General features: G+C 39.6%; 1 protein-coding gene across 1 annotated transcript in view; it reads left to right on the top strand.

The window, feature by feature from the left end:
- Dock3 (dedicator of cytokinesis 3) overlaps window positions 1-17,633 on the top strand; it is a 187,819-nt gene that overhangs the window by 36,543 nt on the left and 133,643 nt on the right. The window contains exon 4 of the mRNA XM_013028052.1: window positions 8,158-8,198. Coding sequence (XP_012883506.1) covers window positions 8,158-8,198 — 41 coding nt within the window. The remainder of the gene's footprint in view (window positions 1-8,157; window positions 8,199-17,633) is intronic.

Here is a 17,633-nt window from a genome sequence, read left to right as displayed (position 1 = left end):
TTTGAAGGTACCAAACACCTGCCAGTAGAAGGCTTACAGTTTGTCCCAACCAGCCCCGAGAAACAGGATAGCCATGTGTATTATTTCAGGTTCAGCCTATAAACCATGCCCTTTTATTGCAAAGTAAATATTAGGAAGGAGAACAGGAAAAGCCATCTTGAGAGGAAACCTGTTTCTTCAGGCTGAACTGAACTACTGTTCTCTGGGTGGTACACATCTGAAGTGGTTGGAAGAAGAAAGCTAATTGATATTGATTATGATTTTGCACTGCTGGTGCTGGTAATGCTAGTTGATATCCTTAAATGACTGGAAACATGTCTTCTCTCTCTTTTATTAATAAGAGACTCATTTTTTATTTTTCGATGATTTTCTTCCTTATTTGCTTCTGTACTGAGACCTGTTATCATATACCAATCTGATTTAAATACATTCTAGTGATGGAATTTGCTGTAATAGTGACTAGCAGACTAGCACTGGAAAAGAATCATTATCATCATCATCATCATCTTAGAGAGCTATGCCTAGGAATCACCTTGCGAAAGAACCTGTTTCTTCAGACTGAGATACTCTGGGGACCTGAAAACAGGAACAATTATAGCTCAAGGAGCCTGGAAGTACCCTGACACAGTGTCTGGGTAAAAAATGGTCATGAGAGCTGGTTGTAGTTGAAGGTACAAAAAAGCATAAACAGACCAATAATAAGACTGGAAACCGTTAAAAAAAAGTCTCTCAGCAAAGATTATGCACATTTACTGTTGAATTCTACCAGACCTATAAAGAAGAACTTAGATCAATGATCCTGAAAATATTCTGGAAAATAGAAAGAAAGGAAACATTTTCAAACTCATTCCAGTAATTCAGTATTGCCCCAAAACTTGCTGAGGACATAACAGGATATAAATGGAAAAAAAAACCCACCTCAATAAAACAGTTGTTAGTCAGATTCAGAAACACCTTGAAAATACCATATAGCATAATCAAATTGGTTCGCTTTTAGAATCATGAACAAGAATAAAAAATTGTCTCCATAGATGTAGAAAAAGCCTTACACAAAATATAATATTTTATTAAAAAAAAACACTGAAACTGGGTGCCGGTGGCTCACACCTGTAATCCTAGCTACGTATGAGGCTGAGATCTGAGAATCACAGTTCAAAGCCAGCCTGAGCAGGAAACTGTGAGACTCTGATCTCCAATAAACCACTAGAAGTGGTGCTGTGGCTCAAGTGGTAGAGTGCTTGCCTTGAGCTGATGAGCACAGGGAAAGTGCCCAGGCCCAGAGTACAAGCCCCACTACTGACAAAAAACAAAAAACACTGAACTTGTGGGTTTTTTTTTACATTTATTAGTATTATTATCTTTAAGTAGTACAAAGAGGTTCCCATTCTACAAAACAGTATGAGTACAAGGTGTCTGACAATATTGTCATCTATCGCTCCTAACCCATTGTACTTGTGTTTTAAAACATGGGTTAGAGTATGCTAAGCCTTAAAATGGCCTGTCACTAAAGAAAGCTACCAATAATGATTGTAATGAGTAAGTTTTTGAGAATTTAGTCTTCCACTAATTCAAGAAGATAGAAATTAAAACATTAATTACGTTTCTATAGTGCATAAGCTTTTGGATTAAAAACCAGGGGAGAAACCACCCCGCATAATTGGGTTTTTGCCCTGAGAGCACATACATTCTTTCTAACAGCAAGGGAAAACTCTAAAACACAAGTACCTGCACTATTTTCATGTCATATACATTACCTAAACTAATTACAGTTTTGGAGGCTGGGAGATCCAAGATCAGATCTCTAGCATCTGTTGTCTCATGAGAGTTTTGTTAACTACTTCCCAAGGACTACACTAATTAATATTATTAATTTGGGGATTAAGTTTCATCAGGAATTCAGAAGCAGACAAATGGAAGCCATAGTAATAATCACTTTCCCCATTTCAATTCAGAGGATTGTATTTTCCATTAGTCAAGTAACTGCTTCTAGATAGAAACTTACAAAATTCTGAAATATTCTGCAGATTTTCTTTTATTCAACTGGACATGCCCCTAAGAGGATGAAATGATGAGGATCCAACACTAACACAGGTTCAGTCATGACCCTGAATTGTGTGGATCATCTTCCAAACACTTGATTCTACTATGGAGCTTTCAAGAAATAAACTTTTTTTTATGTTAAATGTTGATAATTTTGAGTTGTTGCTTGTAACTGCTAACATTAATTACTTAATAGGTAATATTTAGCTTTTAGTTTGGTTGTGTTAATTTTTAGAAGGGGGGTCCTGCGTTACATATTTTTAGTTGGTTTTTTTTGGGGGGGGGTCCGGTTGTGGGGCCTGAACTCTGGGCCTGGGCGCTGTCCCTCAGCTCTTCAGCTCAAGGCTAGCACTCTACTATTAGAGCTACAGCGTCACTTCCGGCTTTTTTTTTTTGCTTATGTGGTGCTGAGGAATCGAACCCAGGGCCTCAGGCATGCAAGGCAAGCACTCTACCACCGAGCCACCTTCCCAGCCCCTTTAGTTGTTTTCTTGAATGTTTTTCTCTCCCAAAAATATCTTGGAGGGGGAAGTAATTTTCTGGTTTTACAACATATATCTTTTGTGCTATTTGCTCGATAACTACTTCCTATTTGAATTACAATAGGTCTTCTGTTCCCCAAATATCCTTCTGATAAGAAGAGTTAGAACCTAACCCCCAAAACTAATTCTTTAAATTATAATCATATGGTTACAATTTGGATTTAAAAAATCTGTAATACTTCCCTAAACTGTTAACTTTATAACTACCAGAAAAGTTTCATTTGTAAAATAAATTCCTACTTTTACTTCTGTGTGTATAGCTTCCTTTTAACCCTTAATGATATATTCTAAGAGTAGTGGTAGTATCATACTTGCTCTTCAGAAAAAAAGGTAAGAGCATAAAAAGAAAACTCAAAAGCAAACAGAAGTTCAAGTGATTTGACTATTGAGCTCTTCATTTGGAAAAGTAATTATAAAGCAGTGACAATCAAAACTAACAGCCTTCAGGAGTTCTAAACTTCATCGTCTTAATTTCCAATTTGCCCTTAATTTCCCAGGAGAATACAATAACTCCTGAAAAGCTGAATTTGAATCTTTTTTTTTTGCTGGTCTTGGGGCTTGCACCACTGTCCCTGAGCTGCTTTCACTCAAGGCTAGCACTCTACCTACCACTTGAGCCACAGCGCCCACTTCAGGCTTTTTCTGTTCCTGTGGTACTGAGGAATTGAACCCAGGGCTTCATGCATGTTAGGCAAGTACTCTGCCACTAAGCCACATTCCCAGCCCCTTGAATCTTTTTAATGCACACATGCGTTTATAAATACTATGGATTTGAAAATGTAATTGGCAGTCTAATTCTAATTATCCAAGGTACAAGACAGTTAAACCTTTCAGAGGTAATCTCATCTGCCTTGCATAGCAGCAAGTCAGTCACCAAACACTTGAGCTAAAAGTTACAAACATGGCTATAATATAAAATAATGACTAGCATAGACACATATACAGAACAGAGAAGTGTGCTGACTCAGGGAAAGGCATGAGAAGAATAAAATATATTCCCATAGGTCACATAGAAGTTTTCTAAGCAGAAAGAAAAGAGTATCTGTCTAGGTCTAAGGTATAAAAGAAAATTATTGCCTCTCATGCTTATAATTCTTGTTATTCAGGAGGCTGAGATTGGAGGATCATAGTTCAGTCAGACAATTCATCAGACTCTTACCTCCAATTAACCAACAAGTCAGAACCGGAGTGCAGCTCCTGTGTAGAGTACAAGCCATTAAAAAAAAAAAAAAAAGCACTGAAGAAAGTAGGAATAGAAGGATCATACCTGAACACAAGGTGTAATTCAAGGTGTAATTCTAGCTACTCAGGAGACTGAAATCGAAGGAGCAAGATTTGAAGCCCACGTGGACAGAAATCTACAATTAACCAGCAAAAAGCCAGATGTGGAGGTGTGGCTCAAGTGGTAGAATGCTGGCCTTGAGAGAAAAAGCCAAGAAGAGAGCAAGAGAATTTGATGAGTTCAAGTCCCAGTACTGGCATACATTACCCCCCCCCCCAAATTGCAAAATAAAATTGAGGAAGTTTCCTGGAAAGCAATAGAAACAAACTTATAGAACCCATTTTCAAATAGGGTCACACATTTATGCCAGTACCAGCCTTGACTGTGGAAGCCAGCCTCTTGTTTATGCTTTCCTTGTAGCTGAATGACAGACATGTGTCACCACCTCCAGCTTTAAAAGTTGTGAACTTTTTGCTTGGCCTGGCCTTGAAACCATGGTCCTCTTGATCTCTGCCTCTAGAATAGTAGGTGAGCCACTGCATCTGACTAGTAGTATTTCTTACTGGGCAGATTTGCTGTTTATTCTTTCAGCTTGGACTTCTCATTTTTGAAGGCTATTTTCCTCTAGGCAGGACTTTCTGGGTTGATAGAAAATTTCTTAGCATTTAATTAATTTATTTTTTGGCTGGTTGTGGGGCCTGAACTCTGGGCCTGGGTGCTGTCCCTCAGCTCTTCAGCTCAAGGCTAACACTACCTCTTGGCCCACAGCGCCACTTCCGGCTTTTTCTGCTTTATGTGGTGCTGAGGAATCAAACCTAGAGCCTCATGCATGCAAGGCAAGCACTTTACCACCGGGCTACCTTCTCAGCCCCTTTCTTAGCCTTTTAATGATTCGTTATAATTATTATTTGACTACTGTATTTCTGATGAAAAGTCATTGAGGGTGCTGTTGTTTTCTTCTGAAGGTAAATTGGTTCTACTCAGCTCTCCAGCCTTGCAGCTGGTGCTTTCTGCTGGGTTTCTTGGAGCCTTTTCTTGTATACCAGTTTACAGATTTGGTAGTTTCAGGACTGGAGGGTCATATGCAAAATTTTTGATTTGCTATAATTCACTTCTTTAGGGATTTTTCCTTGAAGTCTATTACTTAGATAGCCCTCAATGTCAACCTTTTTAGTTTTACTGATACATCCTTTTTTTCTTGCTTGTTACTGCAATGAAATTTGGAGGTCTGTTTTTTTTCAAGTCAAAGAGAAAGACATTTTGAAAGGTTTTCAGTTTTGTTTTTGACTCTCATTCACAATTGGTTACTTAATTTGTCTTTAGTGTGTTGTCATGCAAGTCTGTCCTTCATAAAATGCTTTTTCAATAAAACTTTTAAGTCATAAGGCGCAAGGGAAATTGTGCTCTGTCTTTTCTACCTTTTTCGTTGTGTTTGCCTACTACCTGTCTACTGTCTGTGCTGCTGTTAGATGAGGTTGAGGGTCAATAGGCCTGTATTTGTTTTCATTTTGAGAATAAGAAACACATACCATGAAATAAAAATCTTGAAACTTCTTGTCAAAGGGCACTTTTTGTTGACCTGCATTTGGTACTTTTGATCTTGAATGCTTTGCATCTGGAATCTTTGTAAAGGGTTACTGATTGTTGATTGTTGTGTGGCCTGGTATACACAGAGACTTCATTCTTTGGGTTAATACTGCTTACATTGTTCTTTAGTCTCTGTTAGTACAATTGCAGTGGTACTTTGAGCTAGTACAGTTTCATTTGCATTGGTTCATAATCTAAAGGATGATGCATATTTACTAACGTGATAGTCAGCAGTGATTGAAATTTCAGTTTTGATAGCATCTAGCACAGACTATGGTGGAAGGGTAGGTCATTACCTGTAACATTTTTGTGTTTTTGAGGACTGAACCTGGACTTCAAGCATGTGAGGCAGTCTCAAGTTCTCCATCACTTGAGCCATGCCCTCACCCTGGTTTTTTGTTGTTTAAGTATTATGAACATTGTCAGCACTGTCTTTAAACTCTTGATCCTCTGGGCTGTGCCTTCCAAGTAGCTGGATTACAGGCATGTACCTTGGCACTCAGGTCATTATCATTTTATTTACATATTAAAATATTCATCCCTTTTACGTTATTTAATTTTTCATAAATTTATACTCGCGACTCAACATTTTTCCAAACTTTTTTTTGTACTTTGTGTTTCACTTGCTTGTATAACTTAAGATTAAAAGAGAAAAAATACTTTTTTATTTCTTATTAATTTGAAGTGATTTTTCATTTATATCTAAAATGTGCTTAGCATGACTAATCACAGAAGATGTGATTCATAGTTAACAAAGATAAACCCAGTTTTTCTCCTCCATTTCATTCATACAGGAACTAATACTTAGCATTGGTGATGGTAAACACACATTTGTTTCTTTTCCACTTCTATCTTTTCCACTTCTATTATTTATCTAAGTGCTATCAGTGTCTTCTTTTTGTACATTAATTACCATTAAGAGGTTTAACATTTTTCTGTTTTTTGTATGAATATATGATCAATCCCTTCTTATATGATTATTTTTATTATTATTATTTTTGTCAGTTGTGGGGCTTGAACTCTGGGCCTGGGCGCTGGCCCTCAGCTCTTCAGCTCAGGGCAAATGCTCTATCACTTACGCCACAGCTCTGCTTCCCGTTTTCTGGTAGTTCATTGGAGATAAGAGACTCACAGACTTTCCTGCTGAGCTTGCTTTGAACCATGATCTTCAGATCTCAGCCTCCTGAGTAGCTAGGATTATTGGCATGAGCCAACGGTGCCTGGCATGGTTATTTTTTAATTTAAGGAATTTCCATATTTTTATTTCTTTTGTGTGAATATTACCAAGTAGAATATACTTTAAACAGTTCTTACATTCTAAAATCCCTAATATAAAATATAAATTAACATATCTAAGAATGTTTCATTTGTTACCTTAATTTTTAATCACATTTAGTTACAAATATTGTGCATGTAGAGTGCAAATATTTAATTTTTTAATGTGGACTTGTGAGCTGTACATTATTGAATTTTTTGTCTTTACTGTGTAATGCACAGTTTATTTTAGGGAGTTTATCATTTTTGGTAAATGTAATAAATAATGTTTACATTCAAATACATGTCTCATTTTATCATTCCCAAGTGAAGGAGCATTAGTTGATTTCATCTCAGAGATACAAGGTTTTACCAAATGCAGATCAATAAAATAATTCAATACATCAACAGATTGAAAGATAAAAGTGTATTTGTCTCAAGAGAGGCCAAAAGAGTATTGATAAAATTCAATATTCCTTCATGATAAAGGCTGTGGCTCTGAATATATTCTATTAGAGTGATGATACCTCATTGTAATAAAATAAAGGCTCTGTATGCCAAACTCACAGCCAACATTATGTAGAATAGGGTAAAGCTGAAATCATTTTCTCTAAGATTGGCAACAAAGAGTTGTTCACCCTCATTGGTCTTACTCAGATTGGTATTGGAAATGTTAGCGAGATATTAGGCAAGAGAAAGAAATAAAACACATATAAATAAGAAGGGATGAATCAAAGCATTCTGGCTTACAAATGACATTGATCTATCTATATTGCAAGATTCTAAAGATTCCACCTAAGGACAATATATATCTGATTTTTAAAATGCAGTCAACTATCAGGATACTAAATGAACTGTTCCTTTTTGAACAGTTGGCCTAATAAGGCCACAGTTTGTATGTTAAGGAAAGTTTTGTATACGTGTGTGTGTGTGTGTGTGTGTGTGTGTGTTACTTCTATTAAGCTGAGTACTGGTGGCTAATGCCTGTAATCCTAGCTACTCAAGATGCTGAGATCTGGAGTATAGCAGTTCAAGGATGGGCAGAAGTCTGTGAATTAACCAGCAAAGTCTCCAATTAACCAGCAAAATGATGGACTGGATACATGGCTCAAGTAATAGAGCAGTAGCTGTGAGCAAAAAAGTTGAGTAAAAGTACAAGATCCTGAGTACAAGCCCTGGTGTTTCCACACAAAAAAAGTACTATTTTTGCTGAGCACTAGTGTCTCATGCCTGTCATCCTAGCTATGTAGGAGGCTGAGATCTAGGATCGTGGTTTAAAGCCAGCCTGGGCCGGAAAAGTCCATGAGACTCTTATCTCCAACAAACCACCAGAAAACTGGAAATGGCACTGTGGCTCAAGTGGTAGAGTGCTTGCCTTGAGCTGAAGAGCTGAGGAATAGCGCCCAGGCCCAGAGTCAAGTCCCAGGACCAACAAAAAACAAAACAAACTATTTTCATTTGTAGAAAACAACAACAATATGATTTTAATACCCTTTATATGCTTTGTTTTAGGTTGGTACAGAGGAGTTTCAACAAAAAAGCCAAATGTAAAGGTAAGGAAAAGTTTATCATGACTTTTTTTTAAAATGTAGGTAGGACCTGTCCAGTTTGTTTACAGAAGCTATTACTGGGCCATATTTTAATATTTTGTATTACTATAGTATTTGTCTTCAAAACTGTAAGGGAGGGAGTGGGGAAAGGAAGGGATAGTGGGAGAAAAACCAAAGGAGTGGGTACCAGTGTTCAACAAGAAATGTACTCATTACCTTACTTATGTAATTGTAACCCCTCTGTATAGCAACTTTACAATAAAATTAAAAAAATGTGTCAGACTCTTCTCTGTCTCCTAATCATTTTTCTGTAAGGACAATTGGAAATGTACATTTTCTGAAAGCACAAAATTTGTCTTGCAGTAGCTTATTTAGGCTTAAAAAAAGTTATTGTTACTATAAAGGTGATATACAGAGGGATAACAGTTTTATATGTCAGGTTATAAGTATGTTTCTTTTGGAATTTCTTTCTAATATTTTATTGAAAGTAATTTGATTCAGAGGCTGAATTCTGTGGAATTAAATGAATAGCTAATTTATTTCTAAAATACAAAAATGGAAAAAAATCTAATGTTCACTTGAATATTTCTTTGTTGTTTTTTTTCTCTATGTGCTGACACTGGGGCTTCATCTCTTGCTTAGCTTTTTCACTAAAGGCTGGTGCTCTACCATCTGAGGCACGCCTCCACTTCCGGCCTTTTACTAATTAGCTGGAGATAATAATCTCTTGGATTTGTTTGCCTGATCTGGCATTAAACATGATCCTCAGATCTCAGCTTCATGAGTGGCTAGGATTATAAACATGCGCCATCAGTATATGGTTCTGTTGATCTTAATATTTTTTTAAAAAAAATATTGTTATAGAGATAATACACAGGGCTATATTTACATGCATCAAGTAATAAGTACATTTCCTTTCATACAGTTTCATCTGTTCCCTCATTCTTTCCCATTCCCTCCCTCCCATCTCTACCCATGAGTTGCATAGTTCACTTTCATCAATGTTCATTGCACTCTACTACCTTTTCATCCTTTTTCCTCAAGTTCTGTGCCCTCCTCTGACCCTTCCACAGATATGCATGTGAATACACCATATGTAGGTTAAGAATACAGAATCATCTGAAAAAGAAAAAGAGAAATTAAGAAAAAGTCCTTTGTTTCCATATCTTTGGAATTCATTTCAGTATGTATATTATTTTATATATATATGAAAAGGTGTTTGGGTGTTACACCTTTGTGATTCTCTCCTAAAACTATCTTCTTTTGGTTTCTTTTGGTGTGTGAGTATCTACAATCCAATATAATTTGTGATATCCCAGTGTGTTTTACATCTTCCACATATCAGGGAGAACATGTACTGTTTGAGTCTCTGAGCTTGGCTTACCTCCCTTACCATGATTTGTTCTAGTTTCATCCATTTTCCTGCAAATGACATTGTTTTAGTCTTTCTAATGCTGTGTAAAATTCCATTGTATATAGGTACCACGTTTCTTGGATCCACTCATCTGTTGTAGGGCATCTGGATGATTTCCATATTTTGGCTGTTGTGAATAGTATGACAGAGAAAATGGATGTGCAGGTGTCCTTATCATATCCTGGGTCATGATGTTCAGGGTAGATGCCTAGAAGTGGTATGGCTGGGTTGTAGGTAAAGTCTATGTTTAGTTTTTTGAAGAATCTCCAGACTACTTTCCAGAGTGGTTGTACTAGTTTACATTCCCACCAACAGCACAGTAGGGTTCCTTTTCCCCCACATTCCCACCAAGATTTGTTGTTTGAGTTCACAGGTTGACCAGTCTTACTGGGGTGAGGTGGAATCTTAAGGTTGTTTTGATTTGCACTTCTTTTATGGCTAGGGATGATGAGCATTTCTTCATGTATTTCTTTGCTGTTCTTCCCTCTTCTGAGATATCTCTCCTTAGCTCCCTTGCCCATTTAGTAATGGGTGTATTAAGTTTGAGAAGGGTTAGTTTCTTGAGCTCCTTATATATATTGGATATTAGGCCTTTGTCTGATATATTGCTGGTAAAGATCTTTTCATAGTGGGTTGCCTATCTTTCTAGTTTAGTAACTATGTCTTTGGCTGTGCAGAAACTTTTTATTTTAATGTAGTTCCATTTGTCCAATCTCCCTCCTATCTGTTGTGCCCCTAGGACTCTATTCAGGAAGTTCCTGCCTATAACTGTAAGTTCTATTTCTCCTCTCCTTTGCAGTAGTTTCAGAGTTTTGGGTCTCACATTGAGGTCTTTGATCCACTTTGAATTGATACTAGTGCATGATGAGAAGCAGGGATCCACTTTTAGTTTTCTGCATATAGCTACCCTGTTTCCCAACACCAATTGTTGAAGAGGCTGTTTTCCCTACTGTATGTATTTGGCTCCTTTGTCAAATATCAGATGCTTTGAGTATGTGGTTTTATTTCTGGGTCTTCTAACCTGTTCCATTGGTCCTTGGGTCTAATCTGTGCCAGTACCAAGCTGTTTTTGTTATTATGACTGTGTAGTAGAGTTTGAAAATCTGGTATTGTGATACTGCTCTCATTGCTTCCTCCCCCCCCCCCCCGAATTGCTTTAGCGAATAGGTCTTTCGTTGTTCCATATCAATTTGTGGATTGCATCTCTGTATCAGTAAAGAATGATGTTGGGATTTTGATGGGAATTGCATTGAATTTGTTTATAATTTTTGGAAGTATGGCCATTTTCACAATATTAATTCTACCTATTCATGAACATGGAAGGTCTTTCCATATCTTGGTATCTTCTTTGATTTCTAGTTCATTTTTTTTGTTAGTCATGGGACTTGAATTCAGGACCTGGGTACTATCTCTCTGATTTCTTTCTTCAGATTTTTATAGTTTTGCTATAAAAACTTTTTCATCTTTGGTTAATTCCTAGGTAATTTTTTGAGGCTATTGCAAATGGGGTTGTTTTCCTGTTTCCCTTTCCTCTTGTACATTGTTGGCATACAGAAAGGCTACTGATTTTTGTGGGTTAACTTTGTATCCTGCTACTTTGCCAAGGTGGTTGATCAGCTTGAGGAGTTTGGAGTTGGAGTTTTTTTTTGGTCCTTTAGGTATAAGATCATGTCAGCTGCAAATAGGAATACTTTAATTTCTCCTTTCTCTCTCCTTTTATGTTATTCTCTTGCCTTATTGCTCTGGCTAGGACTTGTAGAACTAAATTGAAGAGGAGTGAATTGAGTGGACATCCTTGCCTTGTTCCTGATTTTAGGAGAAATGGTTTTAGTTTTTCCCTATTCAGTATAAGTTAGCTGTGGCGCCTGTCACATACAGCCTTTGTTATTTTAAGAAATATTCCTTCTATTCCCAGCCTTTCCAAAGCTTTGAACATGAATGGATATTGTATTTTGCTGAAGGCTGTTTCTACATCTGTTGAGATGATCATGTGGTTCTTGTCCTTGTCTCTGTTGATTTGGTGAATTACATTTATTGATTTGCGTATGTTACACCAGACTTGCATCTGGGGAATGAAGCCTACTTGGTCATAATGCATGATTTATTTGATTTGTCTCTGGATTCTGTTGGCTGGTATTTTATTGAAGAGCTTTGCATCTGTGTTCATCAGAGAAATTGGTCTGTAGTTCTGTTAGGACCTGTGAGTGAGAAAATCCACAGAGGTATGGTTAAGGGGGACAAAGGAGTTTTATTAGTCGGTCTGCAACTACCCTATCTTAGGTTACCTCAGAACTAGGAGCAGCTGCAACCTCCAAGGAGGTGAGTTTTTTTCCTTTTTGCTTTCCCTCCTTCCCACAAATCTTGCCTCTCCACAGGCCTCTCTGCGAGCCTCTGTGTTCTCAGCAGGCCTCTCTGCTCACTGAAAGTCTTTCCATGGCCCTCTCTGCTCTTTGTGAGCCTCTCGGCTTTCCACAGGCCTCTATGCTGGCCTTTTGGCTCTCTGAAGGCCTCTGGGCTCTACCTACGCAGGCCTCACCGCAGGGCTCACTGTTCTCCGCAGGCTTCTTGGCTCTCCATAGGCCTCTCCACCCTTCACAGGCCTCTCTGCTCTACACAGATCTTTGGCCTCTGTGCAGACCTTGGCTCTGCACAGGCCTTTCCACAGGCCTCTCGGTTCTGTGCAGGCCTCTCTGTCAGCCCATGCTCTCCTCAAGCCTGAGGAGAGCCCAGTCACTGCTCTGCTCCAGGAGTTGCATCTCTTGCAGACTCTTGCAGCGTGTCTCCTCCTCTCTCCCTGGAACATCCAGCCTGTGTATATCGGTGCCCCGTCCCCCAGTGGCCCCGCCTGTGTGGTGGTGATGGCAGCATGGGAAAGGAAGTCCTGCCCCTCTGCTTCTCACATTCCCCACTGTTTTTTGTTTTTGTTTTTTTTTTGATCCATTGTAGGGTCTGAACTCTGATCCTGGGTGCTGTACCTGAGCTCTTCAGCTCAAGGCTAGAGCTCTACTGCTTGAGCCACAGCACCACTTCCAGCTTTTCTGCTTATGTGGTGCTGAGGAATGGAACCCAGGACCTCATGCATGCAAGGCAGGCATTCTACCACTGAGCCACCTTTTCAGCCCCTCCCAACTGGTTTTTATGTCCAATCAACTCATTGATTTTTTTAGGGCCAAATCCTAAACACCCCTCCCCCCCAAGGGGAGAAGGGAAGTCCAGCAGATAAAATAGACCATCTTTGAACTTTTTCCATGCAGAATCTCCAGGTTAGAAGAGATGGGCTGGATCTGGGCTGGGCTGTGGTATTGTGTCCCAGCAGTTTCAATGGAGTGTCACACCTCCTGCATAGACTGCACACCTTTCTACATAGACTGGCTAAGGATATTTTACATAGGGTTGTTGGGCTGAGGCCCCATTGGTTTTCAAGACAGTTTTAGGCAGAGGCCCAGGGCAATTTACCAGGGTGACAAATAACCAGATATAGACAGACACGGAAGGTTTAAGTCTGTAACCATTTTTGTAAGTGTAGCCTCCATACTTGTACACTTTTTTTTTTTGGTCCGGTCATGGGGCCTGAACTCTGGGCCTGGGCGCTATCCCTCAGCTCTTCAGCTCAAGGCTAGTGCTCTACCACTTGAGCCACAGCACCACTTCTGGCTTTTTTTTTTCTTTTTGCTTATGTGGTGCTGAGGAATCAAACCCGGGGCCTCATGATGCAAGGCAAGCACTCTACCACTGAGCCACTTTCCCAGCCCCACTTGCACACTTCTTACCACAGTTTTCCATGCCTCTTCCATTTTATCCTGCCCTCATTTTTCAAAAAATGACTGTGGTCCCTTGGTCTTAAAGGGGATTTATGGGCAAAGATCATCCATCTTCTGTAACTTCTTCAAGCTGACTCAGGGGTGCTGACCCTACTTAGCCAGGAACCTATAACCTTAGACTATTTTACCAAGGGGTTGTCAGGATTAGATGGCCTTAAAAACAATGATACTCCAAACTGGAAATTATATACAACATTTAAGAACTTCACAGACTTTTGACTACTTCCAGTTGGAGGAAGGCTAGGTTTGGGTCTGTCCTGTTTTGTAAGTCCAAATGTATTTGTTCAGTATATTGGTGCACAGATATTGACCACTGTCGGTTTTTCATGGATCATTTCCTTTATTACTATGTGAGATGGTTCTCTTGGAGACAACAAATGGATGAATCTTGATATTTGATCCCATCTGTTGTTCTTTTTATTTTGATTGGGGAATTGAGTCTATTAATGTTTAGAGTTATTATAGAGAGAAGTGTCATGTTACCTGTTATTTTCTTGATTTCCTATATTTTGCTTCTTACTCTTTTTTTTTTCTTTTTTGTTGGTCCTGGGGTTTGAACTCTGGGTCTGGGCACTGTCTCTGAGCTCTTCAGCTCTTCAGCACTCTACCACTTGAGCCACAGCACCACTCCTGGTTTTCTGGTGGTTTATTGGAGAGTAGAGTCTCACGGACTTTCCTGTGCAGGCTGCTTTGAACCACGATCCTCAGATCTCAGCTTCCTGAGTAGCTAGGATTACAGGCTTGAGCCACCAGTGCCCGGCTTGTGTTTTGCTTCTTTCTTCTTGGTCTTCTAGTGGTTTTTGTTTAATGTGTTTCCTTGATTTTGATTATTTTTTTCAGATTTTATACTTCCCTTTAGTATTGTTTATAATGCTGGTTTTACTATTCATGATTTCCTTTTTTGTTTGTCTGGTTTTAGTTTTAGAAGATTTTAGTTTCGTCATCAAATGTAAATGATTGCTTTGCTGTTTGTGTTGGCAGTTGTTGATCTTCAGGGTTTGGATTATACCATTCTAGGCTCTCCTTGCAATGAAAGTTTGTGTGGAGAGATTGCAGTGATTCTAATTTTCTTTCCATTGTAATATAGCTCCTTCTTTGGTTTTTCAGCATTTGAAATCAGTTCCTTGCTTTTCAAATTTAATGTTTGTACTATGATGTCTAGAAGTGTTTCTTCTTGGATCCTGTCTACTGGGGGTTCTTGTATGCTTCTGTCAGGTGGGTGATTTTTTTTTTTCTAGTAAGATTGAGGAAGTTCTTTGTTATTATTTTACTGAATAGGGTTTTGATGCCTTTAGTATTGAATTCTTCTCCCTCATTAATCCCAATTATGGGTAAATTAGATCTCTTGGCTGAATCTGCCAATTCTTGTCTTTCTCTTTGATAGGTTCTGAGTGTTTTTTCCACCCCTTTGACTTTTTGTTCCACTTCCTGTTTTATTCTTGACTCCTGATATTCTGGTTTTCTGTTTTACTTATTCTGTTAGGCATTCCATTGTGGTTTGCAATGTAGAAATTGAACCTTTTATGCTTCCGAGATCAGTTTTCATAGTGTTAATTTTGTCTTTTAATGGGATGGATATGTTTCTGTTTTTATCTCCATATCAGTTTTGGGAGTCCTGGATCTTCTTTGTACTCTTGAAATTGTACTCTTGCATCTCCCTTTTTATTTCATTGTCCAATTCTGTCATCATATGTTTAATCATTCTTTTGTCCTCCATCTCTTCTTCACTTTCACTGAGGTCCTTCCCTGAATTTTTTGTTGGCTTTTGGATTTGGTTTATTGTCTTGATTGTTCATGAATCTTGTAATCTTTCGTTGTGATTTACTCATTTGGGTTCAAGGATTGTCAGGGACCTGGCCCAGCTTGGCTGTTGGCGCCCAATATGTGGTGGCCCGCACTTTGCCTGGGCTGGTTCACCTAGTGTGAACTAGACTTTACTTGGCCCCTGGGCCAGCAAGCACTTGTGTGCATCCCCATGCACCAAGCACTTGTGCTTGCATACTTGCCCCTGGGCTAGCTTAGCCCCAGGCCAGTGAGCTCTCTGCAGTTGGAGGGTGCTTGGTCCTGTCTGTTGTGGGGACTGGGAAGGCTAGATTTAGGCCTTTGGGATGTGTGCGAGCCTCAGAGGTGTGGGCCCCCATGGACATGTGGGAGTTTGTCTGTGCTTGGGCCCCTAGTTGGTCACCTTGTAGGTAACCAGCACTTGGCCTTCAGCTTGGACACGTGCATGACTTGGCCCCGAGCCAGGGAACTCTCTGCTGGCAGCTGGGTCTGGTCTGTGGTGGTGGCTGGGAAGGTTAGATTAAAGCCTCTGAGATGGGTGTGAGGCTTTGGAAGGGGCAGGTTCTCATGAGTACATGGGAGTTTGTGCTGTTTCAGGTTTCCCTGCCAGTATCCAGGACAATGGAGGACACAGTCCTGGTCTAGTGTCCACCTAGAATGAGTCCTGGTGGTGTCTCGCTGGTGGGGTGTGGGGGAGTTAGGAAGGGCTCTGGTTTCTATGTCCTCTTAAAATGTGGTGCCCCTTGAATGGGAGGGAGGGGTCTGGGCCAAGGTCTGTGTGTCACCACCAGCATTGGTCTTGCCTGTGGTGGTGGTGGGGTCATTGGGAGGGTACTCACTGATCCTTGTGTTGATTGTGGGCTGACCGGTGTGCTGTGGAAGTTCTCTGAGTCTGGATGTCTCCATTTCATGTTGCTGGTCTCTGGTGCTCTTTGTGTTGGCCAGGTCCCTGTGCTGTGGAAGTTTTCTGTGTCTGGATGTGTCTGGGTGCTGCAGTCTCACTGGTCAGGTCCTGGAGTCCTGGGCAGCCACATAGCTGTGCTGTCAGTGTGGGATGGGGGTTGGGGGACGGCTCTTCACAGGTTTTGGTCCTTCTGTGTACAAGTTATTAGTTTTTTTTCCCCGATCCTGTCATTCTCTATTTGTTCATATATTTGTTGTTGTTGATTTCTTGGGGGAGAAGTGTGTGTTAAGGTCCTAAATTTGTTTGATTAGAGAGAGGTAAGGTGATTCCCTATTGCTTCTCTGCTATCCTCTTCTGTTGATCTTAATATTCTTAATTTTTTATTGATACTATAAAGGTGATGTTCAGAGCGGTTACAGTTATATAAGTCAGGTAAAAATTACCATTCTTTTTGGACAATGTCATCACTTCCTTTGCTTTCTCCCAGTTTTTCCTACCTATCCTCATTCTGAATACTCTTTTTTAAAAATATAGACAAGCTGGGCGTCAGTGACTCATGTCCATAATCCTAGCTACTCAGGAGGCTGAGACCTGAGGATCATGTTTGAAGCCAGCGGGGACAGGAAAGTCTGTAGGACTCTTATCTCCAACTAACCACCAGAAAACTCCAAGTGGAACTGTGGTTCAAGTAGTAGGATGCTATCCTTGAGCACAAAAGCTCGGGGACAGCATCAAGGCTCAGAGTGTAAGCCCCAGGATTGAGGAAAAAAAAATTTTGAACAAGATCGCTAGTGTAGAACACTAATTTTATGTACTAGGTTTTAGTCTGCTGTAACTGACCTAATTCATTCAAATAAAATCTATTTTAATTAGCAGTTACAATAGTTAGAACTACATTCTTCTCCAGTAATACATTTGTAAAACATTATTTTTGGTTACTTGATCAAATTATTAATATTGTCCAATTTTCATGTAAGTTTCTTTAGCTTAATATTTGATGTATATTATGCTTTTTCTTAAATGGGAACATAAAAAATTTCACATTATTTTCCTTAAAATTGTTTAGAGTTTAAACTATCAGTTTTGAAGCATTTATTTTATTAATTTTTTTTTTTTTGGTTGGTCATGGGGCTTGAACTCTGGGCCTGGACGCTGGCCCTCACCTCTTCAGCTCAAGGCTAGCGCTCTACCACTTGAGCCATAGCACCACTTCTGATTTTCTGGTGGTTAATTGGAGTTGAGTCTCATGGACTTTCCTGTGTGGTCTGGCTTTGAACCATGATCTTCAGATCTCAGCCTCTTGAGTAGCTAGGATTTACAGGTGTGAGCTACCAGCGCCTGGCCATTTTATTAGTTTTTTCACAAATATATTTTTTGAAGGGGGGCGGGTGGGTCCAGTCGTGGGCCTGAACTCTGGGCCTCGGCGCTGTCCCTCAGCTCTTCAGCTCAAGGCTAGTGCTCTACCACTTGAGCCACAGCGCCACTTCTGGCTTTTTTTTCCTGCTTATTTGGTGCTG

Source organism: Dipodomys ordii, unplaced genomic scaffold (assembly GCF_000151885.1).
Source record: "Dipodomys ordii isolate 6190 unplaced genomic scaffold, Dord_2.0 Scaffold107, whole genome shotgun sequence".
Lineage (NCBI taxonomy): Eukaryota > Metazoa > Chordata > Mammalia > Rodentia > Heteromyidae > Dipodomys > Dipodomys ordii.
The sequence above is the reverse complement of the archived record's forward strand: the minus strand, read 5'-3'. Positions and strand labels throughout refer to the sequence as shown.